This window comes from Taudactylus pleione, unplaced genomic scaffold (assembly GCF_031769625.1).
Source record: "Taudactylus pleione unplaced genomic scaffold, aTauple2 ptg000282l, whole genome shotgun sequence".
NCBI classification, from domain to species: Eukaryota; Metazoa; Chordata; class Amphibia; order Anura; family Myobatrachidae; genus Taudactylus; species Taudactylus pleione.
The window spans coordinates 5,957,164-5,985,019 of NW_028284684.1; the positions used below are offsets into that span (position 1 = coordinate 5,957,164).

General features: G+C 42.9%; 1 protein-coding gene across 6 annotated transcripts in view; it reads left to right on the plus strand.

The window, feature by feature from the left end:
- RIMBP2 (RIMS binding protein 2) overlaps positions 1-27,856 on the plus strand; it is a 575,178-nt gene that overhangs the window by 524,811 nt on the left and 22,511 nt on the right. For 4 of the 6 annotated variants that reach the window (XM_088482099.1, XM_088482100.1, XM_088482101.1 and 1 more), the window contains 5 exons: positions 6,148-6,300; positions 7,093-7,277; positions 13,652-13,820; positions 14,658-14,723; positions 23,842-23,945. In XM_088482099.1, the coding sequence (XP_088338225.1) occupies positions 6,148-6,300; positions 7,093-7,277; positions 13,652-13,820; positions 14,658-14,723; positions 23,842-23,945 (677 nt within the window). The remainder of the gene's footprint in view (positions 1-6,147; positions 6,301-7,092; positions 7,278-13,651; positions 13,821-14,657; positions 14,724-23,841; positions 23,946-27,856) is intronic. The other 2 variants (XM_088482105.1, XM_088482103.1) reach the window with 1 other exon arrangement.

The window sequence follows — 27,856 nt, forward strand, 5'->3', positions numbered from 1 at the left end:
GCTTATTCCCTTGCAGGGGGGGCAGCACGGCCGGCTATGGCCATTTGCTGGGTTGCCAGAGCGATGGAGCGCTGGGCGGATTCATTAGAGGCTTCTTTTGAATCCGACTGTCCGGCCGAACAGGCGGAGTTGATTGGCAATCTCCGTGATTCGGCCACCTACATCAACGAGGCGGCTCTAGACATTAGTACTCTGGTGTCTAGAATTTCTTCAGCAGCGGTAGCTGCTCGTCGCACCTTGTGGCTGCGATCCTGGAAGGCGGACGCAGATCCAAGAAAGGTCTGGAAGCGTTGCCGTTTACCGGAGAAGTTCTCTTCGGTCCGGATCTGGATAAGATTGTGGCCACGCTGGCGGCAGCCAAATCTGCTTGTCTCCCGTCGGCCGCTGCTCCTTCTGGTTCTGGACCATCGTCCTTTCGGTCATCTAGGGCCCAGGGCAGGCCCAAACCACAGTCGTTTCCTCGACAGGCTGGCCCTAAGAAATCGGTCAAGCCCCGGAAACAGGCATGGAGTACCAGACGTCCGGCCCCCAAGCCAGATGACAAGCCTGCGGCCTGACGGTCCGGGTCTCCCCTTGGGGGATCCCAGGGTGGGAGGCCGCCTGCTGCAGTTCTCCCGGTGTTGGTCGTTCACTACGACAGACACTTGGGTTCTGGAGGTGGTCTCTCACGGGTACGCCCTCTCCTTCCGGCACAGACCCCCGGCTCGATTCTTCACCACGGGTCTACCATCAGACCGGAACAAGGCTACGGAGCTGCGGAAGGTATTGCACACTATGCTCCAGGCTGGAGTTATAGTGCCTGTTCCATTCTCCCAGAGGGGCCAGGGTTTCTATTCAAATCTTTTTTTGGTACAGAAACCCAATGGGTCATATCGTCCGATTCTCAACCTCAAAGCACTCAACAAGTCTTTGCGGGTCCCGAAGTTTCGGATGGAGACCCTACGGTCCATCATTCTGGCGCTGGAACCTGGGGACTACATGGTGTCATTGAACTTACAGGACGCTATGGCGGTCATGGCGGCTTCTCTGCGGCTGCAAGGAGTCCGCATGTTGCCGTACTTGGACGACCTGTTATTGGTGGCAGGATCTCCAGAGCTCCTGTTACACCACTTGGACCTGACCATTGCACTGCTGCAATGGCACGGCTGGCTAATCAACTGGCAGAAGTCCACTCTAATCCCGTCTCGGAGGATTCTGCATCTTGGAGCATTATTGGACTCGGGACAGCAAAGGATCTTCGTGACGGAGGACAAGATCTCTGCTTTACAGTCAAGGGTGCGCAGTTGTCTGCACAGCCGCCGGGTGTCCTTACACTCGGCGATGAGGTTACTGGGCTCCATGGTGTCGGTGTTCGACATGGTGGAATACGCCCAGTTTCACTCCAGACCTCTGCAGCACCTGATCCTGTCCAAGTGGAACGGGCTGCCTCAGTCTCTGAAGTTCCAGACGATTGTGCTCACCCCGGAGGTTCGCCTGTCCCTTGCGTGGTGGTTAAAGACGACCCACCTCAACAAGGGACGTCCGTTCTGGGTTCCAAATTGGGTCCTGTTGACAACGGACGCCAGTCTTCGGGGCTGGGGAGCAGTTTCGGGTCCACACTTGTTCCAGGGCAGGTGGACACCGACAGAAGCGGAGCTTCCAATAAATATCTTGGAACTCCGTGCGGTCTTCAATGCTCTCCTGCAGGCACAGCGGTTTCTCCAGGGTCACCCGGTGCAGGTCCAGTCGGACAATGCTACCACCGTGGCCTACATAAACAGGCAAGGAGGAACTCGCAGTCGGGCGGCTCTCGTAGAGGTCTCTCGGATCCTGGTTTGGGCGGAGCGCAATCTTCCGGCCATATCAGCGGTCTTCATCCCGGGAGTGCTAAATTGGGAGGCAGACTTTCTAAGTCGCCAGGACGTTCATCCAGGGGAATGGTCCCTGCACCCGGACGTTTTTCAACTACTGGTGGACAGGTGGGGTCTTCCAGAAATCGACCTCATGGCGTCCCGGCACAACAACAAGTTGCCGGTGTACGGGTCTCGCACAAGAGACGAAGGGGCGTCTCTGGTGGATGCTCTGTCCGTCCGGTGGACGTTCAGGTTCGCATACCTGTTCCCTCCGGTCTCCCTTCTTCCACGGGTAATCCGGAAATTCAAACAGGAAGGAGGGACGCTCCTGTTGATAGCTCCCGCGTGGCCCAGACGGCACTGGTTCTCAGACCTTCAGGGTCTGTCCGTGGACAGTCCTCTGCGGTTGCCGCTACGACCGGACCTTCTGTCTCAGGGTCCTTGTCTTCACCCGGACCTGACTCGGCTGTCTTTGGCGGCGTGGCTGTTGAGACGGCCATGCTGAGGTCCTGGGGGTTTTCCAGCTCTGTGGTGCGTACCATGTTACGAGCTCGGAAACCGTCTTCCGCGAGGATATACCATCGCGTGTGGCATATGTTCTTCCAGTGGTGTCGACCGAGAGGTTATGCACCGCGGGAGTTTCGTCTGTCTCGGATTCTCGCCTTCCTGCAAGCGGGACTAGATCATGGGCTTCGCCTTGCTTCTTTGAAGGTACAGGTTTCGGCCCTATCTGTCTGGTTTCACCGTAGGATTGCTACAATCCCGGATGTGCGCACCTTTATGCAAGGTGTTCTCCGTATTCAGCCGCCCTTTGTTCCACCTGTGGCGCCTTGGGATTTGGCTGTGGTCCTGAGGGCTCTCCAAGGACCGCCGTTTGAACCACTGGGCTCAGTGGATATTAAATGGCTAACAGCTAAGACTGTTTTCCTTCTGGCCGTTGCTTCAGCCAGACGTGTTTCTGAGTTAGGGGCTCTTTCTTGTAGACCCCCTTTCTTGGTTTTTCATGGGAACAGGGCAGTGCTCCGCACTCGGCCCAAGTTTCTTCCCAAAGTTGTTTCCCAGTTTCATGTTAACGAGGAAATAGTTGTTCCGGCCTTTAACTCACCGGGTCTTTCCGTGGGTGAGGCCTCTTTGGATGTTGTGCGGGCCTTAAGGACTTATGTTGACCGCACTTCTTTGTTTAGGAAGTCGGACGCTTTGTTGTCCTCTATGGCTTCTGTAAAAAGGGTTGGCCTGCTTCAAAGCAAACTTTGGCAGCCTGGATCCGTATGGCTATTTCTGAAGCTTATCTTCATGAAGGCCTACCGGTCCCTCCTTCTCTGAAGGCTCATTCCACTAGGTCTGTGGGTCCTTCGTGGGCAGCTCGACGTGGTGCCTCGGCAGTTCAGATCTGCAAGGCTGCTACGTGGTCTTCTGTCCATACCTTCGTGAGGTATTACTGGTTTGACACCTTCGCCTCTCAGGATGCTTCCTTCGGGCGGCGGATTCTCCTTTCTGCACAGGAGCGTCCCCACCCTTAAAGGATACTGCTTTGGGACATCCCCAAGGTATCCTGTGGATACCCTATGGACCCTGAAGTAGAAAATATGAGATATGGTAAGAACTTACCCTTGTTATCTCTATTTCTACGAAGTCCATAGGGTTCCACAGGACTCCCGCCCTGTCGCACCTGTGCTGCAGATGGGCTTTGCTCTGGTCACCGGTTTTCCGTCTCCCTCTGGTGAGAATGTGATTCTTGTATGTGTCCAGATCTTTGTTCTCTCTCTTCCTTCTCCTACTCCGGCCTATGGCTTGGTAACTAACTGAGGTGCCTTGGCCCGGGGGCGGGGTATAGGAGGGGGACCTAGTGCATCCTGGGAGGCTGAAAGCTTAACTCTTTGGTGCCCTGCGACTGACGTCACACCTATACCCCAAGGTATCCTGTGGAACCCTATGGACTTCGTAGAAATAGAGATAACAAGGGTAAGTTCTTACCATATCTCATATTATTCACACAGTCTGTATGTGAATATGGCTGTATGCAGCGGCTGTGCGAAACAATGCAAAGCTACAGGAGGCGTCTTTTGTAAAAAGACACTTACTATAGGCTTCTCTGATCCGATGCTGCATCCGAAGACACAAGCATCGTATTAACTGCTGGACCCAGTTTAACAGCAACCAAGGATGCAGTCACTGGCTTCATTATGCCCCCGTTGTCTGGAATACTGGCTGTTGCTTCCCCCAAACGCCAGCAGCATGTCAATCATGGGGCACTGCAAGCGACATTGCAGACCCAGATTGGCTCCTGCGTATGTGCAGATCTTAAAGATGTGTGTTAACATTGACATTGCATACATCTGTGAATCAGCCCCTTAAACACATCTTTCATTCAGTAATGTTCTATGGAGAGACGGAATGGGGCGAGGGAAGAGGCAAGCATGCATAGGGAGTCTTATTGAAATTCCGGCACTTTCAGAGGTGGAAGCAGCACATATTTGCCTGTCGGGAAACAAATCTCTTGCAGTTGCTCAACCCCTGGTGCATGATGATGATGATCATCAGCACACATTTTGCTTCTTCTTTTTATAATAATAGTAAAACAGAAATCCGGTTTCCCCTCCCACTATAGTGCTACCAGAACTAGTTCTCATAACCTAGTCTGGTAGTAACAATTGTGGGGAGCTGAATAACGGGAGTCTCCACAAAATAGCCGCTATTAGCACTAGGCTAAGGCAGGCTGAGCTGGTGACTCTATAATGCCAACCAGCCTTTGTCTGTTCAGCACGGAGCTAACTTCCCTAGGGATATTGGACACTCAACTTAGGAAAATCAGCAATGTGCTGAAGCACAAGGGCTCCTCCAAACACTCCTGCTAGTGGCTGTTGGAGTAATAAATGGTTGAAATACAGAAATTATTTTATGTATTTTCCCTTGGCACAACTGGGCCCAGCATGCACTGCCATCTATAAAAAAAAAAACTTGGATATGCTGCACACTGACAGCCACCAAATCATGGTGGCACTTGTAGAACCACAAGTACTAGCATGCCCTGAATCAATCAGTGTGGAAGTTAATAAAAAGTCCACATGGAGTTTAGCTACAGTGAAGTGTATTGATGCCCAGCCAGTGTTGTCACACAATGTGCCTACTACTCTCCCTGTCACCCCCCTCGTGGATTGTTTGCATGCACACAAAAGGCGCTTGCGAAAGGTGTGAGTTGAATGACGCCCCTGTTTTTGTCACACTGGATGCTTGCACAGCACTCCTGGAGCTGCGCTAGACTCTGGACACAGGGCCTGATTCAGTGGCGCTCGCAAAAAGTGAGCGCTCGCTCTGAATCAGGGTGGCAGTTTTTTTTTTTTAAAATCCAGCCTCCTGGCCGCTCGCTAAGCTGTGGGTGACCACAGTTTCCTTCAGGAACGCCTCCGTTTGGCCAGCTACCTCCCCGACCCGCCTACAAAACGGGGCGAGCTGTCGATCAACACGCGCATTGCGAGCGGGTCTGAATGAGGCCCACAGTGTGCATTCATCTATCACTGCTATCAGTGCTGATTGGTGATACCACCTGAAAGGGTGACACCTAAAAAGCAGAGCAGCTCTGTCATTTTTGGTGTCACACACTTGAATGATGTCACCCGTTGCGTCCTGAACCCCCCTAGGAATACCGCTGCTCCCAGCAGTGGTGTTAGGAGGAGACCTAGTACTTCAGCTTCCCAGAAGGGTGATTTGCTTAGAAAATTAAACCCTCAGCTAGACAGGCTAGCGCAGGTGCACATTATAATGGAGGGTCCCAACACTGTAGGTTTCCCTGAGCTACCAGCACAACCTATCATAGACCTAAATATATCTTTCTGGAGAAGATGCATTTAAAACAGATTGCCGAGCTGCACATATCTTGTGCAACCCCGCATACACATGAAACTGTGTTTTCTTTTTCTGGATGCATTTTATGTCTGCAATTTTTATATAAAATGTCTTCAATTCTACACGTGGCCCTATCTGTATAGGAATAATGTGTTATTCCAAGTGATTTATTAAATGCTGCATAACAAAAAGTATGTTCTTTTATTATAACGCCAAGCTAAATGAATTGAGCTAGTTTTTTTATTTTACTCGGATTCAAGGGGGCTCCAACAAGAATTCTCAAAATAAGTACTCTAAGAAACCTAAGATTTAGAAATAATCTGATTTGCAAAGCAATTTATCTACTTGATAAATATAGTACAAGCGTAATTTATGGGAAGAGAAGCCCTATTAGTAAGGGCACCAGTCTCCATGGTCCTCTCTTCCAGACTCATAGAGCATGTTTAATGGCTCCTTCCCTTTTTCTCCATAGAAATTACAATGGACAGTAACAGTGAAGGTGGTCGTTCTCGGTCAGGTAGTGAGGGAAATATTTCACCTGTTAAAGAAGAAGCTTATTATCGCAGCATTGGAGGACACAGGAAGTGGTCTCTTCAGCGTACCAGGGCCTCTGGCGATAGATACGGTATGCACAAAAAACTTCTACCTCCTTTTCAACCATGTCTGGCCAGGAATGGATGCAAGGTTCTGCCTAGGATGAGCAGATATACAGTATTTGGTTGGGGCTGAACAAATCATTTTATATTCCCTCTACCAACAGAGCATTTTGTTATCAGTCTCAGCTGATGAAGCTTAAGATTACTAGCTCAAGAGAATGAGATCTTCCAGTCGTTCCCTTTAGGCTTAAAGCCTTGATCAGTTCTTTTCTAATTTGCTTTTAAATAGCCAGCACTTTTGCATGCAATGCAGCATGTGTATAGGGCTTACAGTGCATCTATCCCTCCATCCTAGCGCATATAGGTTCTCAAGCTTAGGGGAAAGAAAGGTAGGACAGCACCAAATTCATGTCCATCATTGCCATTCAACCACATTGTATGTACCCTGTAATTTACTGCATTGCATGAATTTTCTTCCTTTGGCTTCCCATACTGTATCTACCAAAAGCTCATTTTAAAGGTGCCTGATATCCAGCCAGTACTAAAATGGTTGTGTGTTCCTCATGTGCTCATTGTATTTAGAAGCATATTAAACCAGGCTTACCTTGTACAGACATGTAGTTGGCTTATGTGGACAATATAATAATATCATAAATAAAAATAAATCATCTTGATCGGGTGTAGAAACTGCAACACAACATCCCATCACATTAACTGTGTCATGCATACAACCACTATGCATTCAGTCTCATTGACTCTTGGGTCAAAGGTAAATGGTAGACATACAAAGATTGTTGCATATGTGTTGTACATTTCTTTAGATAGTTATGGCAGCCGGGAGAAGATCTCATCTGAGATGTACGAGGAGTCTGAGACGGACGGTGGGATGGAGGATTATCCCGTAAGAATATTTGTGGCACTCTTTGATTATGACCCAAGAACCATGTCCCCAAATCCAGATGCTGCAGAAGAGGAACTTCCATTCAAGGAAGGACAAATAATAAAGGTGACTTTCTACACTGCATGCCTTATGTAAAATCTCCATCTACACTGTATGTACGTGTGTATCTATATATATATATATATATATATATATATATATATATTCACCTTCAATGGCGGCACTCAGCGGTCTGCTTAAGCGTAATAAAGAAAAAGAGCACACAAGTGCTGTTTGTAACGTTTCGGGCTTTAATCGCCCGTCGTCAGGATATAAAACATTTATTTTCTTTTTCTTTATTACGCTTAAGCAGACCGCTGAGCAGGCACCGCGGCACTCAGAATTTCTGGGAAGGAGTGTGCTGGGTTACTGGCTGAATATATAATATATATATATATATATATATATATATATATATTCGACCAATGGCGGCACTCCGAGAAAAAGAAATTCGAACACACAGCATAGCTATAGTGTAGCAACTACTATAGCTATGCTGTGTGTTTGAATTTCTTTTTCAGGGAGTGCAGCCATTGGTCGATTATATTTTAGTGGTTCCTGACTACAGGTTTGCATTGTGGAGGGCACCCGTCACAGTTATTCACGCTTTACCTGTTGAGTGCCGGAATTTGGACATATACAGTCAGGTCCATAAATATTGGGACATTGACAGAATTTTCATATTTTGTCCTCTATTCACCACCACAATGGCTTTGAAATGAAACAAACAAGATGTGATCTAACTGCAGGCTTTCAGATTTAATTTGAGGGTAATTACATCCAAATCAGGTGAACGGTGTAGGAATTACAACGGTTTCTATATGTGCCTCCCACTTTTTAAGGGGCCAAAAGTAATGGGACAAACTAAACAATCCTAAATATAACTTTCACTTTTTAATACTTTGTTGCAAATCCTTTGTAGGCAATTACAGCCTGAAGTCTGGAACGCATAGACATCACCAGACTCTGGGTTTCATCCCTAGTGATGCTCTGCCAGGCCTCTACTGCAAATGTCTTCCTGCTTGTTATTGAGGCATTTTCCCTTCAGTTATGTCTTCATCAAGTGAAATGCATGCTCAATCGGATTCAGGTCAGGGGATTGACTTGGCCATTGCATAACATTCCACTTTTTAGCCTTAAAAAACTCTTTGGTTGCTTTTGCAGTATGCTTCGGGTCATTGTCCATCTATGAAGCGCTGTCCAATGAGTTCTGAAGCATTTGACTGAATATGAGCCCGAAACACTTCAGAATTCATTCTGCTGCTTTTGTCAGCAGTCACATCATCAATAAATACAAGGGAACCTGTTCCATTGGCAGTCATACATGCCCATGCCATGACACTACCACCACCATGCTTCACTGATGAGGTGGTATGTTTTGGATCATGAGCAGTTCCTTTCCTTCTCTTCTCTTCCCATCACTCTGGTACAAGTTGATCTTTGTCTCATCTGTCAATAGGATGTTGTTCCAGAACTGTAATGGCTTTTTTAGAAGTTGTTTGGCAAACTCTAATCTGGTCTTCCTATTTTTGTGGCTCACCAATGGTTTGCATCTTGTGGTGAACCTTCTATATTCACTCTTGTGAAGTCTTCTCTTGATTGTTGACTTTGACACATATACATCTACCTCCTGGAGAGTGTTCTTGATTTGGCCAACTGTTGTGAAGGGGTTTTTCTTCACCAGGGAAATAATTATTTTGTCATCCACCACAGTTGTTTTCCGTGGTCTTCCGGGTCTTTTGATGTTGCTGAGCTCTCCGGTGTGTTCTTTCTTTTTAAGAATGTTCCAAACAGTTGATTTGGCCACACCTAATGTTTTTGCAATCTCTCTGATGGGTTTGTTTTGATTTTTCAGCCTAATGATGGCTTGCTTCACTGATAGTGACAGTTCTTTGGATCTCATATTGAGAGTTGACAGCAACTGATTCCAAATGCAAATGTCACACCTAGAATCAACTCCAGACCTTTTACCTGCTTAATTGATAATGAAATAACGAGGGAATAGCCCACACCTGTCCATGAAATAGCTTTTGAGTTGATAGTCCCATTACTTTTGGCCCCTTAAAAAGTGGGAGACACATATTGAAACTGTTGTAATTCCTACGTTCACCCGATTTGGATGTAATTACCCTCAAATTAAATGTGAAAGTCTGCAGTTAAAGCACATCTTGTTTGTTTCATTTCAAAACCATTGTGGTGGTGAATAGAGGCCAAAATCTGAAAATTCTGTCAATGTCCCAATATTTATGGACCTGACTGTATATATATATATATATATATATATAATTTGTTTAATGGCCACGGCATATTGCGGGTCACCTCAGTCTCTACAACCCACCACTCGGCTCCAACCATTCTTTGGCTGCCCCTCCTACCCCCTACTGTGGCCCCCAACCCAGCCACTATAAACCCATCACCCCCTGTTCCAATGCTGCTCCGGCGACGGTCCTCCTCCCCTAAAGGACAGCCTTAAGGCTCATACACGCTAGACTATGTGCTGTATGAACGATATTGGTGAAAGATTTCCCTTGACCTTTCTGTAGTCCAGGACAAACGATATTGGGTGTATATCTTTAAAGATATTTTTCAATGAAGTCATCCTGCCACATCTCTGAACAGGCAATTCTTGATGATATCGTCAGATTGGCCTGCATGTACGGATGACAAAAGACATCGTTAACGACCCGCGGGAGCGTGCATCTTTGGTCGTTCACTGCATACACACTGAACGATATATATTTCTTTTTGGAATCAGTAACATATAACATTATACACCGATCAGCCATAACATAAAACCACCTGCCTAATATTGTGTAGGTCCCACTCTTGCCGCCAAAGCAGCTCTGACCAGTGAAGGGATGGACTCAACAAGACCTCTGAAGGTGTTCTGTTGTATCTGGAAACCAAGACGTTAGCAAGAGATAGGATTGAGATCTGGGGAATTTGGAAGCCAAGTCAACATCTTGAACTCTTTGTCATGTTCCTTAAACCATTATCCTGCTAAAAGAGGCCACTGCAATCAGGGCATACCATTGCCAAGAAGCGATGTACTTGGTCTGCAACAATGTTTAGGTATGTGGTATGTATCAAAGTAACATCCACATGACTGCCAGGACCCAAGGTTTCCCAGCAGAATATTGCCCAGAGCATCACACTGCCTCTGTTGGCTTTCCTTCTTCCAATACTGCATCCCAGTGCCATCTCTTCCCCCAAGCAAACGATGTACATGCACCCGGACGTCCAAATGATATAAAAGAAAAAGTGATTCATCAGACCGGGCCACCTTCTTCCATCTTTCCATAGTCCAGTTATGACGATAATGTGCCCATTGTCGGTGCTTTAGAGTGGTAAACAAGGGTCATCATAGGCACTCTGACCGGTCGGTCTGTGTGCTCTGACACCTTTCCAATTTTATGTTGCCCCCCAACATGAAATCGTTCTGACACCCCTGGATGTTACTGTTAAAGCTTTATTTTAAGCAGTTGGTCTGCTTAAGTGTCTGAAGACTGGGGAATGTTCTGTACCAAAAATCATATAATACGATCGCCATCTTACATTTAGTTATGTGCAATCTTTTTGCCCTTAATTCCCTGCTATTTTAACCTTTGAAGTGTTTCCTGGCCACATAGTTGATAATGTGAGATGAACTGTTTTCTCCTGCATGCTTTAGATCAACAGCCTAATAAAGGATTCCCATGCCATATAGTGTGGTTTCCCATCATCTTTGTCTGCATAATCCTGGTGTACCACTAGCTAATAAACTATTACTTTAAATCATAAACATTTTAATGAATATTGGGGATGATACAGCTTAGGACGGAATTGCAAAGCAGCGGCTTTGCAATTCAGTCCTTGCTAATATGCAATTGCAGCAGGAGGTGTATGAAACCCCCTGCTGCATTTGCGATCCCAGCACCGCAACCGAGGTCGCAGGCTGGATTCACAATCGCAACCATCAGTCACGATGGTGGATGGTGCCGGGCCGCTGGCCAGCTGAGTAAACCTACACTTACGCAAGTTGGCTGGCTTGCGAGGCCAGGAAACTGCATCCATGGACACAACCCCGGGACTTGCCACTCCCAGAAAACGAGACCAACACTCCCCATTTCCGGGAATGCTGGCTGCCCCCACACCGCCCCTCTAAAGCCTCTGCCTGTCAATCAGGCAAAGCCATAGCAGAGGCTGCGTGTGGCCATGCAGGACCTGTTCTGCACATTTGCAATACGGGTCCTGCACACGTGCAGATTCCCAATTATCAGGAATCTGCATTCAGCATTGCACTTGCTGAATCAGTCCCATTATTTGTGTGTCTGATATTATTTTTTACAAAGTCTCACAATATGCAAGTGCCGATTAAATGGATCAAAATCAAATTCTCCTTATGCCAAGCAAAGTCAGCAACCTCCATTCTGGCCTTCACACTCACTGCCACAATGGTGGTAACATACCAATATTTAGCAGTTTACATACCGGTTCTGTATTTTTTTTTTATTAGTCCACATAAAACTGTAATTATTACAACATGTTACATGCCAACTTCTCCGTTCTTGTCTCTATCTCTCAGTTCCCCTGCATTCCCTATTCCCCAACCCTATGGTTAAGTTTTTTTCTCTAAACACCCATAGGCAACCTTCCATGACTATAAAGATAAAGTAGTGTCCCTCCAGGAAACCCATTTTCCTCTGTAGTGCCCCAAATTTTAACAGACACTATATTTTAGGTTGCATATTATGTAAATTGACCATTCAAATGGCATGGGCTGGGGGGGTTAATCTTATTACATTGTGTGACGTTCATTCTTGCTTAGAAAATAGAAAACAAGAATGGCTGATATCGCATCCTAGCTGGACCACTAGCTGATAACAAGGTTACTATGGTCTCTCTCTATATGCTCAATTACTTTTTGGCAGTGGGTTTTTGAGGCTGTTCAGGAGATCAGACAGGGTAATTTAATTATAATGGGTTATTTTAACCTTGTTCCATACCCCAAACTAGTCCCTAGTGCCCTCCTCTGCAGCTTGTGAACCCTGTGTGGTTTTGTCTATGTCTCTGCGAAATCTACTTGCAGAGTATGACCTTTATGATATGTATCGGGTTTTTTAAGGACTACACATATTTCTCCCATGTACACTCTTCATACTCTTGCATTGACTTGATTTTACTACATAAGTGGATGCTTCAACACACTCAAGTCACAGATCATCCCTATGGTCTGGTCTGACCACACAGCTATTACGTGGACATGGGCCGGAGTTAACATTCAGACCCCCTTCCTAAACCTTGGTTCTTTCCAGAATACTTACTGTCCTTGTCTGAGACTGCTCTTGCCTCCTATCATACCACCAACTCTCTCCAAGACATTTCCTCATGTACCCTTCAAGCCTTTATTTGTGAAGTGGCCATTCAAACTGTCTCTCTTCTCTGTTGACAGTACCTAGACCTACAGAATGAACTGGAACTGCATTTAGTACAGGTAGTTTCCTTAGATAGAGCTCAACCCTCCTTAAGAGAAAGTTGTTTTTTATTGGGAATCGACTCCAAAAGTTTTTCCTATCCTGCATGAAGGGTGCCCTTACAAAACTTCATCAAAAATTCTATAACCTAGGTAATAAACCTGGCAGGTTCCTTGCTCACAACTCGTCAAGCTACTGTAGGAAGAGAATTAGGTATATTTTGAATCTGGAAGGTAAGAAATTGTTGAACCCGCTGGATATAGCTAATGCCTTTGCTAACTATTACATTTCCCTGTATAATTTGGACTCTGTCCATGCGTGTAATGCTATATTTCCCTGCTTTTTGATGCCCTCTCCTTGTCTTTCTATTTCACTTGATTCCAGACCTGAGGGTATTGGCTTGGTGCTTTAGTGGGATTAGATGTATCATAGACATTCTGGGTACTACTGCTTTTTCCCTCTTCTCCCACATCCAGTTTCAATACCATCTTCCTTCCAAGTAAACTGTTTACATATTATGCCATTAAACATTGGGTGACTAGCATGGTTACGGAAAGTGGCCCACTACGTATGCCCACACCTGTATTTCTTTTGAAGGTGCTGCGTGGTAATTCCAGCAGGCACATCCGTTTTTGGTATTCCCATTCTCAGCGATAGTCCTGCAGACAAAACCAAACTAAAATTTTATGGGAGTTTGACCTGGTAAACAATATTTGCATGTGTGGATTATATACCCTTCTTCCTTTCCCTTCTCTTTTTTTGTACCTCCTCCCTTCCCCCTTTTTTTCCTCTTCTATTTGTTTTGTATCTTTTTAAATATTCAATAAAAACTATTGATGAAAAAATCTTTGGATTACAGAAAGACATGATTTTGGCGGGTTTCTGAGTAAATGGTAACTACTGGTTAATTACCTGCCATGAATGATGTAAATGGATCTTGTAAAAGGCTCTTGTACCATTGTTCTCTGAGCACCAACTTATTCTCAGGTATATGGTGATAAAGACTCTGATGGCTTTTATCGTGGCGAAAGTTGTGGCAGAGACGGCTATATCCCATGCAATATGGTCTCTGAAATTCAAACTGATGATGAAGAAATGATGGACCAGCTTCTCAAACAAGGATTCCTACCTTTGAATACTCCAGTAGAAAAAATTGGTAGGTAAATTAAACCTTCCTAAGTTCTGTTGGGCTGTTCCCCAGGCTGTTACAGCGACTAACTTTATTTACTGCAATGTCCTGGGATACAAGTCCTTCGCCGGCCTATGCACGCCTTGTGTATGCCTTTTGTTTGGAATTCCTAGTGAGCACTTTTAGAATAGTGCTGTCCAATTCACTTTCCACTGTTAGATGTCTATATTTTTGTTCTCCTTGGTCACCCATGATAAAAGCTGCAGTCTGGCTGCCAGTTGGACAGCACTTTTCTCAAAAGTGGTACCACCATAAATTCAAATATTTCCAAACTAGGAGAAATCCTCTGCTTTAATTTGCATTGCTGAGTGCTTACATTTTTCAATTAAGGCTGACAAAATCTCTTTATTTTATTTACTCCACACTTTCCTTATCAAGAAGCTGGAAAAAGTTTGCAGTTTTCTCTTTTGACCATGCTCCAAACCAAAAATTTACAAATTATTAAATAAACTAATAAATTAATAGTAGTGATTATTTTCAAGCTATACTTTTAACTTTTTAAAAAAAACAAAAAAAAACAAATCTACTATACATATCTGAAAAAGAAAATTGGCAAACGTTTAATGCATGTTTGCCAGTTGCCTATAGTTAGATGTCTAGATGTGTTTTTGCAATATTTTTGTGTTAGTGAATACACCTTATTTACCACTCTATGAAATTAATTTATTCTCCATAGAAAAACAAATCTGACGTTAATCAGCCAAATTCACTTTCACAGCTGAGCGTTTCTAGATTGAAAGTAGAACTTTGAACAGCTTCATATGTTCTCCTCTTCTTTTATTTGTATGCATTCCTTTCCTGAAGTCAACTGCGAACGTTTCAAAGAGAGCTCTCGCTCTGTACACCGCAGATCCAGAAAGTCTAAACGAGGTCTGTGATAAGAAACCCTAATTTCATTCAGTCAATATCAATACACTAGCTGAAATTATTTGACCTGTCTAAACATACTGTGTCTCTTAAGTTAAACTTAACAAGCATGTTTTGTCCTTTGAGCTTGCATCATTTCCAATTAAAACCATGCTGCTATACTGTAGCTACCTCTTATCCCATCAGTGCCTGAGAACACATGGCCTCACCAGCTTGTGTCTATACTGTGTATATGTTCTTTTGTTTACTCAAGGGCCCACTGAACGACCTAGCCAAATACTAGGAGCTTATATCTTGTAGAAATTTTCATATGATTATCTAACTGTAGATCCCGGTTTACTTAAAAATAAATGCTTGAGTATTTATAGGGTACAATAACGAAATACATTAATAGGATAGCTGGAAATGTAATATAGACAGGAGGCAGTATTATCAGGAGGGCTAATCACTAACTGCAATCTCTTGGATTCTGATTAGTCCTCCCAAAGCCCCGATTTTTGGAAAGAATCAATTTATTAAAATGCAGTTGCAGTGCAGTTGTAAAGATACACAGAAATAAAATCAATATACAGTGGGGGTCATTAAGAAACAAAATATCCTTTATCATAAGAATGTGCATGTTGGTCAAAGTAAAAAAAACTTTTTCCCCCTTTTTCCCCTTAAAAAGTTGTTGAGCCTCATGTACCGTATATTTTTTCTATAAGTGATCGGAGTGGGAAAACATTGTGGCTGTCTTTATTTCATGTGTCTCATGTCTATTTTAGTCTTTTAATTACATTTGTTTACATGCACATATGCATACATTTTCCCTTATATAATGTGCCTAGATGGAGAAAGAGTTCACTACAGCCTCATACTGCAGCAGCAATCAGGTTATTTTGTATACTAAAGCCAAAACAGCTTAGGGGGCATCTACTAGACCTAAGCTGGCCACACACACAGCGATATTTTACCCGATCTGGCCGATTCTGACACATTGGAACGACAGATCGTGTAAAATATGGCCAAATCGTGAGTCCCCACTCACGATGCGATGCGCGTCCCTGTTGGTTGCACATCGCATCGTCAGATCTGTCGTGCAGTAGGGCAGAACTGACAATCTGGGACACGATGCAGTATGAAAGTCTGGATGCAGGAGAGATCGTTTGAAGATTGGACACCAAATCGTGTGCAGGTCGTGTGCAGAGCTGCCAGGGAGAGTTTCAAGGGAAATCGTACACATCGGCTCATTGTGTGCAGATCGCTATGTCTGTTGCCAGCTTCAGAACAACTTCTAAAGTGTTTCTTCCTGCTAAATTCAATCTAATTTTCATTTGGTTGCTAATTTTAGGGCAGTTTACTGCAGCTAGATCTCTGTAATGCTGCAATCCTCCTATGGTCTTGGCTTCTCTTCCTATGAAAAGTGTTCTCTTCTACAGTCACCACTATCTTGACATACGCCATTGGATGAGGGCTAGGTCATTATGGTTTATGATCGAAGCTTAGCTTTTGCCTAACCTGAACAGTTCACTTTCAACTTGCAAGTGTGCTCTGTTATTTAGTTCTTTGTCCCTATATCTTGTGTTGAAAGGAAACGCTCCAAAGGCTAATCCTAGGTAAAGGGGGAAAATGTTTACTTGTGTTAAGTGTCATGTTAAATTTCCAAGTGCAGTGTTTAAGCCTGGGTTGGTCGGTGATGCACGTGAAATGAGAGGGCCAGAGTTCTAAGTCGGCTAAAGCTCACACTCAGACAGTGTTTGCACTTTCGAAGCAGTTGGTATTTTTGGATTTACCTTCAGCAGCTTCTAGTTTTGGCCACAAACCGATGCCTGATCTTACTCCCTGGGATCCTATTACAACTGTCTTGGAGGAGAAGATCTGGGCTCAGGTGATACCGCTGCTCAGTTTAGGAGCTAGTGCAGGTGTCCTTATCTCTGGAAAGGTTGTTGGTCACAGTTTTCATCTTCAGGTTCCCCATCAGTCTTGGGGGGCTATAGGGGAGATGTTGAGGAACTGGAGTTTTTAGAAGAGGAACTGTCTTCATTGATAGAAGAAGATCCAGGTAACATTCAGGGGGTGGAAGCTTCAGTCAGGGCAGTGAAACCGGTCCTTCAGATCCAATATGATTCATAAGTTCAGGATACTGGTCTTTTCAAATAGAGTTAGAATAGAAGGAAAGGAATCTGGGCAAATAGAAGAGGAAGTGGGTGTTAGGTTTTCCATTCTCCCCTGCATTATAGGAGCTTTTGGGGGGGAAGCTTGACCCTGAGCGGAAAGTTTATGCGTTTGCTGAGGTTTCAGATTCTTTACCCACTGCCAGTGGCTGATAGAGGCAAGTCTGAGTCTCCTCCAAAAATTGATGCTTTTATCACAAGAGTAGCAAATTATACCACTATTTCTCAGTGTTCTCCCCAGGACCTTTTTCATGGGGGCGTACCACCTGTTTTTTCCCCCCACAAAACTCAGCTAACATCAGGCACCCAGGGATGGCCCGACTTATATAAGACTCAGACAGATTGTATGCTGGAGCACAGCCATTAGTTGGTGCAGTGAGCAAAAGAAATACTCACTGCACATGGAACCCCCCCTACTGGAAGAGCATATCAGGAAGGCTTAGGTCTACGGTGTGGTTCAGTTGAGGGCTCAAATTTCAGCTGCGGCAATCACAGACTGCAGAGTAGTTTAGTTCCTGGCAGCTGGATGGGGTTTCTAAAAGGTTCTTCCCTTTTCAGGGGAAGTGCTGTTTGGAACGCAGCTAGACAAAATAATATCGCTGGTCGCAGGATGGATGAGATTTTTCTCCATCATTCTGCTTCCATGTCCACAGGGCCTGCTTTTTGAGGCGAAGACTGTCAGCATTGGCTCCAATTGGTTCCACTAATCGGGTAAAGTTACAATGTCAGCGATATACTGATTACCGTCTGATTGCAAGACAATTTTGTCTGGATCTACACTCAATAAATTTCTGGATACAAGCAGCTGTTTTCTACAAAGTTTTATGGTGAATGCTCACTTTTGAAGCATTTAGCTTCCAACATATTTATTTTGTGGATCCACTTGTAACTAAAAATTTATACAATATAAATCCAGATGGATGTCTGAAGCTAAATTACTTCTTGTAAAACCATATTTAAAGTAACAGCTTCTAATCCTTTTGCTGTGCGAATTATACCAGCTGTCTCCAACAATTAAGGAATGATGTTCCTTACTAGACTTTTTGAATTATGATATTTTTTTAAATACATTTTATTGTATTTGTAACTTTGTTTGGCATATGCATATATGTACTTGCATTAGTGACTACAGTTTTTATATAATTTTTTTGAATTGTTTGTACCAAAATATAAATATTATTGCTGCATTAGTTTCACATACTCTGTATATTTAAATTTACGTATAATTATTCGTCCACTTGGGATTACTCCTCTTGTTACTTTGTGACATGCAGGAGGCCCATACTGGGGAGCCTGTAGTAGCGGCCCATCTGTTATTCTTCAGGGAAAGGTTGTTGCAATCTAATTCAGAGGCTTGGGTGAGGGGAATTATTAAAAGAGGTTACATTATAGACCTGGTCGATATTCTCAGCAGCCAGGATGTACATCTGGGAATGTGGTATCTATATCTGGGTATTCTCCAGCAGCTTATGAATAGGTGTGGTCAGCCGCTTGTCAATGTGATGACATTCAGGCAGAGCTTCAAGGATCAGAACTACTGCTCCTGGACCAGTGATCTAGCAGCAATGTTGATTCCATCTCACTTATCTATTCCCTCCAGTAGCTATGCTGCCAAGGGTTTTCAAAAAGATGAAAAGAGAGCCATCCAAGGTAATTCTAGTGGTCCCAGACTGACTCAGTAAACTCTGGTATTCAGATCTATTGAGCATACTAGAGACTCCTTCGAGGTATCTTCCTCAGGCCCGGGCCTGTTAAGCGATGTTCCTTTCCAGCATTTATCTTTGCCCTATCTGGCTGTAATGGTGTGGCTATTGAGGCAATGTTGTTAAAGGCCAAAGAATTGACTGACCCGTCTGTTTCAGGCCATGCTAATGGCAAGGAAGTCAGTTTTCGTTGCCTGGTGTCAGCAGAAACATCTTCTTATGTCATCATTTAGGTTGGCAAGATTGCCATGTTTTTGCAAGAAGGTCTTAAATCAGGATTAATGCTTGGCTCCATAAAGGAGCCTCTGGAGTCAGTTGGATACTAACCTGGAAGGTGGTGTTTCTCATGGCCATCTCCTCAGTCCATATTGGTGTCAAAGCTGGAAGCTCTCTTATGCCAGTCTCCCTTTCTCCATCTTTATAATGATAGGACAGTTTTGTGGACTAACCCCTTCTTTCAGCCTATAATTGTGTCCTGATTCCATGTGAACCAGGGAATATTTGTTCTGGCATTTCCCTGGGGTGATTCCCTGAATGAGAAAATATTTCTCCAGTCTTTGGATGTGGTTAGGGCTCTTAAGATTTTTGTCCAGAGGACTTAAAGAGATCATCTGTATGACCTACTTTTTATCCTGTGTTATTTCAAAAAAGGTGCTCTCCAGCTTCTAAGCAGACCATTGCCCAGTGAATTACAGAGGTATGTCACCAGGCTTACATTTATGCAGGAATGCTAGTTCTAGAGAAAATTAAGACTTGTTCTTCCAGTTCAGTGGGTGCTTAGTGGGCGGGTCTGTTGAGCAACTGTGCAGAGTGGCAACCTGGTCTTTCGTGCACACTTTTACTAATTTCTACAGGTTTTACACTTTAGCATCTAGTGATGCCAGTTTTATGCGGAAGGTGCTACGCACTTCCCAGGACTGCTCAAGCCCTTAGGGACAGCATTGGGATGTCCCCAGCATCTCCAGTGGCCTTTTCTTTGTTCCATGTTGTTAAGTGTTTTGTTGAGAGTTTGTTAGGATGAATTGTCCTTCTCCTCTCCAACTGGATTCAGTTGCAGCCAAAGGTGCATTCTTCCACCCCATTTTTCTGTCTTCGTTAAAGACTCATAGGGCTAAATTTACAAAATAAGGGGTATATTTACTTAAGTGACAGTTTTTAGAAGTGGAGATATTGCCCATAGCAACAAATAAGATTCTACTTAATTATCTAGCACCTTCTAGAAGATAATAGCTAGAATCTGATTGGTTGCTGTGGGCAACATCTCTACTTCTAAAAACTCTCACTTTAGTATATATACCCCATATTGTCATTGCTACGGACTACTCAATAGGATGACAATAACACACATAAAGTTAAAAAAAAGGGTTTAGCACCTGTACAGTTTAAATAATGAGCATGGCTGTAATGGAAACATTTAACAACTTTTATGAAAACAGCTGAATAAACAAACATATCCTTCCCTTTTATTCAGGCTCTCACTGAAATCAGTTGTGTGTGACGTGCTGCCGGACGTTATCGTGATGTCTGACTATGCACATTACCCTCTATTGCTGTAACTAAACTTTGATCAGTTTTCTGTACATCTCTATGGGGAGCAAGAAAAAATAAGTATAGTTACATAGTTACTGGTCACTAAGTGTCTTCACCAGAGGTGTAACTAGGGTATTTGGCGTCTAGGGCAAGATGAAAAACGGTGACACCCCCCCCAACTGTGTGTGCCAAAAATGGGGAGGGGCGTGTCAACATGACACGCCATTGTTTCTAGTCACTGTGGGAACAGTCCTTTCCATTCCAGTTTGAGCCCCAGGTATAATTGTATTTTAGATTATGGAGAATGTGAAGTAGCTTGATATAGTTAGAATTCACAGGCTTTCACTGAAGTAGCAGATGGCTTCTTTGATAAGGTGACTGACTGCAAAGCATGAAGGTGCTATGTTTGAATCCTACTATAGATATGACTGCATTTTAGATTAATACAAATGTGAAGTAGCTTGTTATAGTTAGAATTCACAAACTTCCATTGTAATAGTAGATGGGTCATTGGTAAGCTATCTGACTGCAAAGCATGAAGTGACAGGTTCAATATGCGAATATGACTGAAGGAGGGGAGACACAGATAGGGGGAAGCAATCGGGAAGCCGACTGCCTAAATACCGGCAGCCGGCTTCCCGACTGTCTTATCCCGGCATGGGTGACATGCCGGGCGTCTAGATGTAGACGCCCACATTTCCCCGACGCCGGGCGCCGCGAGCGGACAGCTGCGGGGGGGGGGGGGGAGGGTTAAGTTTAGGGCTCCCGGGGGGGACTTAGGGTTAGGCACTCCCCCGGGGGACTTAGGTTTAGGCAGCGGGGAAGGGGGTGGTTAGGGTTAGGCACTTGGGGGGGAAGTTAGGGTTAGGCACCCCTAAGGAGGGTTAGGGGGGTTAGGTTAGTCTATACTTACCTATCCACGATCGGGATTTCCAGCGCTGTCGGGCTTCCGCTGCTTCGCACTCTGCTCCTGTCGGGCTGCCGCTGATGGGAATCGTCATACCCATTCCCAGAGAGGAGATGAAGGCCCGGAGGAAGCTACATTGCTGAGGGACGTTTCTTAACGGCAACTTCCGGATATGCTGCTCTGGCCGGCGGCGCCCAGGGCACATGCCCTGCTCGACCCGCCCTAGTTGCACCATTGGTCTTCACCCACCCGTTGCACAGACATTTCACAGTCATCAGACTGAATTGAATTTCCCCCTCAGGTACTAAGAGAGGGAATGTCCAATAAATTTGATAATATCTGCAATAATGACAATGTCTCCCAATATATATCACATTAAATAGCAAAATTAAGTATTTGATAAATGACAAGCATATATAGTATAGAGAAAATGAATACTGTAAAAAGAGTTAGCTCAAGCTTAAGTACGTGTATCAGGTATTGTTTTTATTTAGGTGCCAGGGTCCTAGTACTGGCTCAACCTGTCCTAATCGCCAACCTCAACAGACATATTTCACTCCTTATAAACACATTTCTCTCAAAATACAGGAACAGTGAAATACAGGGGATTCAGAATACAATTCATATCACTATTACAGTGTAATGTTTGTTTTCCAGAATTTCTAGACAAACAGCTCAGATGTCAGTGCATGTGTTTAGTTGTTTTTTTGGGTATCTGAGCTGTTTGTAAATCAGCTGTATTGTCACTGTGATATACAAAATCTGGTACAAATGTAATCCAATTTTAGCATGAATGGAAAGCAAACTTGTTTATTAAGAATATACAGCTTATCTATTAAATATGTATGGTAGCTATTCTGTATTCTGAATTATTACTTTTTACCAACTCTTATTATACCGGTCACTTAGACTATTTATAGTTTATATATAAGTAATTTTTACTAATATATGCTGTAAGATATAATGTTTAATATAGTACATCCTAATGTGTCCATATTTCCCTTAAAGGCTCAAATTACAGGTAGTTTAGTGAAACATAAAAGGAACATAAATGAACAATGGGATATCTGATGTGTATATCAAATATTAATAATTGTGTCAGTAGTCCTTTATCCTCCTTCATTTCTCACCGTTAAGGAGAGATTCTTTTATAAACCAGACCTATTGGCAGCCATAACAAGATAAATATACACATTACATTTTTTGTTGTTCTAAATTGGCATAACATATCTCAATGGTTATACTTTGTATACACTTAAAAATCTAAAGTAAATATATAATTTATTTGGAATTTAAAGCATTAATCCACACATATCTATTGGTGGAATATTGAAAGTAAAACTCGGTCCCTCGGCTGGATTGAGGAGAGTTCTGTTATGTCTGCTAGACTCTCCTCGATCCTGACGATTCCGTCTTTTTACAGAAAGGCAGCATATTGTCCACTGACAATACACTGCCAGCACCAGTATGCAGTTGAAGCTGAGAGAACTCTGGCAAGCACAAGACATTGGGGGACCTACTGGATCAAGTGAACTTATTAACTGAGGTAAGTATGCTCTTGGGATCGAGTTTTACTGTAGGATATTCCACCCAAAACTGCATTTTCAGTTTCAGACACAATTATTCTTTAAGAAAGCTTAAAAAAAACAAAACAAAAAAACAACTCCCTTACTCACTTTGGTCTCACTCCTGCTACAGTGATATCACATTGGTGTTCTTGTGAAAGCTGTACTTCCATGCAGTAGAAGGGAATAGTCTTTGGATCAAGGTTACCTGTAGAAAATACAATTGGATACATAAAATGCAAAAGTTGCTTCATTTTATATTTGTGAAATTTTAAATCATTCAAATAAGGAAACAAAAGACTGCAATTTGTAGTCTTGAAATACAATTAAAAAAGGACACAAAATCCAAAAACACTCAACTTACTTTTAGGGAAAATAACTGCGTAACTCCTACCTATATTTTAAGGATGTTTAATAAACAATTTGTACAGGAGAAGGTACTGCAGGAGTATACTTGTGCAATGTGTGTGGAGGCACAGGTCTACCAAATTGTTTTATAATCTGCCATATATCTAGAAATTTGAATATCCCAATACAGTGGTTCCCACACTTTTTTGAACCACGGCACCCTAGAGTATCAGCATTTTTTCTATGGCACCGCTAGGCCAAAAGCTTCATATTGAGAAAGTAAAAAAAAATATATTAAATGAAGTAAATTGTGCTTACTTGTCATCCTTGTGTTCAGTTCTGTGTTGGTGGACAGGATTGTGATTCTGTGATTGGAGGTCACCAGCACCGGTTTTGTCTATCACATTGACCATAAATAATTCGGTTTGGTCCTGGACCACCAGCCCGTGGTATCCCAGGGTGCCACGGCACGCAGTTTGGGAACCACTACCCCAATAGGTGAATAAGGTGGAAGCAGTGTGAAGGCTATTGCAACACAGTTATGAAAAGAACAGAAGTATCATCACTACTTTATTTGGATAGTGTTAAGGTGAAGTAGCTGAATATTTAGAAATAACTGGTTGTAACAATAATATATTATTAAACATGATGCAGCTTGGAGAACAAAATGGTACAGAAAGTTGTATTTCTTTGTGCCAGTGCATAAATTGATGCTATTGTATGAGCCATGCTAAACATCTGATTTAGGTATTTTAACAATAAAGCTAGGAACAATGTGTTTCACTGTCCATTTCAGCTCCTATGTTCACTCCGTTGGTCTTTTGTCTAGCATGTTGTTTTGATCATAAGATATCATTGTTTTTGGAAGATCTTTCTTTCAAATTAACTGTATGGACTATTTTTTGATTGGTGCAGAGCGAAACAGGAGGAGTGGGAGGCAGCACTCAGTTTCCACACGGAGAATGGTTGCTTTGTATGACTATGACCCACGGGAAAGCTCACCGAATGTTGATGTTGAGGTAAAGCATTCATTTTAATTACTACATCAGTTGGCAATGAAGTATAAAAATGCAGGCGTTCACATATGTCTGATATACTGATATACAGGAAATGATCAGGTCACTTACATGACTGAAAGTGCCATACATAGATATTGGTATTGTCTGCAGTAGCACAAATATCAGGGGTGCTCAAGCTCATACAGAACCCATAGAGATGACTCTTATGCTCATACTGTATATATCATTTAGCAACTTTGTTTATAACACTTACAGCAGTCATATCACAAGTCAGTTTAATATAAAATACATGTCTGATCATCCACATATTTAGTGTTACCGAATTGCAAAATTCTTACTTGGATAAACTCCTACTTAACTCTCTAAAGTGAGAAATAAAGCTTGTCTAGGTGTTGGGCTTATTACCACTTAATTTTATTTTTTAGACAAACATACCAGTTCTACATAGATAACACATTTGTATTTCATAATTAGTGCTCTCGTATTGTTTGTTCCAAATGTAAATTACATATCCATTGGCCTCAACAGAAGTTCCATACAATGATCAATTTTATTACCTGGCTTTACCAAGCATTAGTTGTAAAGGTCTGAATAGCCCTCACTCAGCTGGTAAGTACAGAAATAGCGAGGAATAGGAGAGACAATAAGTGTGTCTAGAAATCAATCCTTAAACGCATGAATTGAATACACACCCCAGCCAGACTACAGATCATTTACATTTTAGCCATCTGTTGCAGTGGGTATAGAAATTGACTGTTCATAAAGATTATGAGTAAAGGTGCGTATCCACTACATGAGAGTGGAACGACTGTACGATTACAACATTGTAATCGTTCATCATCCTGTGCGGTGGATAATGTGCCCACACTGAACAATATGTCGCTCAGTGCAGGCACTCTCCCTCATCCCCGAACATGCACAACCTGTCGATATCAACAGGTTGGCCTGCATGTTTTACAGATGCCGACAACGACCAACGGGAGCGGGCATCGATGGTCATTGCCGGCAATATTCACCGCACGATTAATGAACGATAATGATGTCATAACCGTTCAGTCGCTCATTTTTCTGGTGTAGTGGATACGCACCATAAGGTAAAACAAGGATGCATTGCTTTAATATTGTACCTATACATTATTTGTAATTAACATGCATGTTTTAATAGCACCGAGGCAGACTTTGATGCCACATTGCTGATGATCAAGCATTTGAACTGGTTACATGGGAGATGCACAGAATTGTGGATCTCTCCACTGCAGTCATCAAAATGTGCTATTAATTTTTGTGAATTTTATTTCTTTGGGCATATTTGAAGAAAGTGACAAAGTGTAGGCAGTCTTTGGGGGCAATGTACTAATAGACTTTCATGCTCTTTGATTGTGTTATGTAAACCAGACTATTTACAAAAAGGCCAAACCGCACCTCAAGCAAAAAATGTCTCATCAGAAACTACAATCCCAATATTTTAAAACCAGTAAATCGACCCAGGTCACCTGTCTGCCCCTTCTCTATCTGCTGCTCAACCACCCTTTCTGCAGCTCCGTCATGTCCTCCCCCTTTGTTACTGACACCTTCCCCCCGTTCCCCAACTCTACTTTCCTCGTGTTTCCATTGACCGGCCAGGCTCTTCACCTAATCTAGGTCTGCCTTCTCTCCCTAGTAGAGGGTTGGTGGGTTTAGGTTACAGACTATGACACTGTTCCAGTGTTAATTTTGTCGATGAAAATTTTGCCAAAAAGTAATCATCGACAACATTTTTTTTTTTTTGAGGACTACATTGTAAAGAGAATATAAATGTTTTAATAACTTTCATTTTGTTCAATTTTAAATAAATGGCTAAGACTAAAACTAAATTTAAAATCCTTGTCAAAATTAACACTAATACTACATACACTTCTTACTATTTTTTTAAGTAGGGTTATGTAACATTTGTAAAGAATAAGTACAGTACGTGTTCTAGATATTTGCAGAAAATAAATATGACCTGTGTAGGGAATATGATTGTGTATTACACTTGTTCTAACAAACTTAATTTGTATATGATATATGGGAGGAGTACTTCGGTAAATCAGTATGTAACATTCTCAGCCTACTGAGCCTGGATTACTAAACATATAGGTAAAGGTATGCTGACTTCAAGTTCTCAAGGGAATTTTAGAGAAAAGTTTTTCAGTAAAATCCATTACAGTATGAATAAATAAACTGTTCGCAAAAATGATGACTAAAACATTGACTAAAATTAGACTAAAATGAACACTGAGGTCCACTGAGTAAATCTTGACTAAAACAAAGCAAAAAAAAAAAAAAGACTAAAATGTGACTTTATACCAACCTCAAACTATTAAATAAGCGACTAAATTTAAAATCCTTGTCAAAATGAGCACTGCACTGTTCTAGTGCGTAGAGCACCCTTAGAGACTTTAGTAAGGACACTGCTCTACTAGGGAACAAATTAACCTTGGAGATACAGTATGTTAATATGATCACCATGATGGCTCAGCCCACAATGGGCTTCATGCAGAATTGGATGCATATGAAAGTTGCACCCTATTTCCCAGCATTTTTGTTTTTGTAAAGTGCGCATGCGCGTCAAAATGCCATTCATATCTTTTGCCTCATTATCTACTTACTGCACCATGGAGAGGGGGTGTAGGCATGGCAAAATGCGTCCTGAGATGGCCACCTAACAAGCGCAAATATGTTTGCTTGGAGTGGATTGGCATGTGGGTACTCTAACCCTGGTGCAAGTAGTCAACTGATGATGATGCAGGCTCGGGCCGTGTTTGATTTGCTGAATGTGTCTAACACCCAATTATGAGAACAGAGAATAACTTCTGTGGCTGCTGTAAGATATTTGTAAGATATTTGTATCTTGTTCGATTGGCTTTTAAGAGGCTACAAGCAATTTGGGTAAATTAAGGTCTACACATTCCACCATTTACTGTAATGTATATGATTTGTGTCCTGTGTTTTGCCCATTTTTTATAATCACACTGAACTGACACCTTTTGTTGTATTCCTGCTGCCTCAGCTCCTTGTCTCTGGTTGGGAAGGGCGGTACATTAGCTACAAATGTGTCCACATACAGTGCATCCGGAAAGTATTCACAACGCTTCACTTTTTCCACATTTTGTTATGTTATAGCCTTTTTCCAAAACGGAATAAATTTATTTTTGTCCTCAAAATTCTACACACAATACCCCAAAATGACAATGTGTAAAACGTTTTTGAGATTTTTGCAAATTTAATAAAAAAAAACAAAAAACTAATAAATCACATGTACATAAGTATTCACGGCCTTTGCCATGAAGCTCAAAATTGAGCTCAGATGCATCCTGTTTCCACTGATCATTCTTGAGATGTTCCTACAGCTTAATTGGAGTCCACCTGTGGTAAATTCAGTTGATTGGACATGATTTTGAAAGGTACTGTCTATATAAGGTCCCACACTTGACAGTGCATGTCAGAGCATAAACCAAGCATGAAGTCCAAGCAATTGTCTGTAGACCTCTGAGTCAGGATTGTCTCGAGGCACAAATCTGGGGAAGGGTACAGAAAAATATCTGCTGCTTTGAAGGTCCCAATGAGCACAGTGGCCTCCATCATGCGTAAATGGAAGAAGTTCAGAACCACGAGGACTCTTCCTAGAGTTGGCCGGCCGTCTAAACTAATCGATCGGGGGAGAAGGGCCCTAGCCAGGGAGGGGACCAAGAACCCGATGGTCACTCTGTCAGAGCTACAGCATTCCTCTGTGGAGAGGAGAACCTTCTAGAAGGACAACCATCTCTGCAGCAATCCACAATCAGGCCTGTATGGTAGAGTGGCCAGACGGAAGCCACTCCTTAGTAAAATGCACAAGGCAGCCCGCCTGGAGTTTGCCAAAATGCACCTGAAGGACTCTCAGACCATGA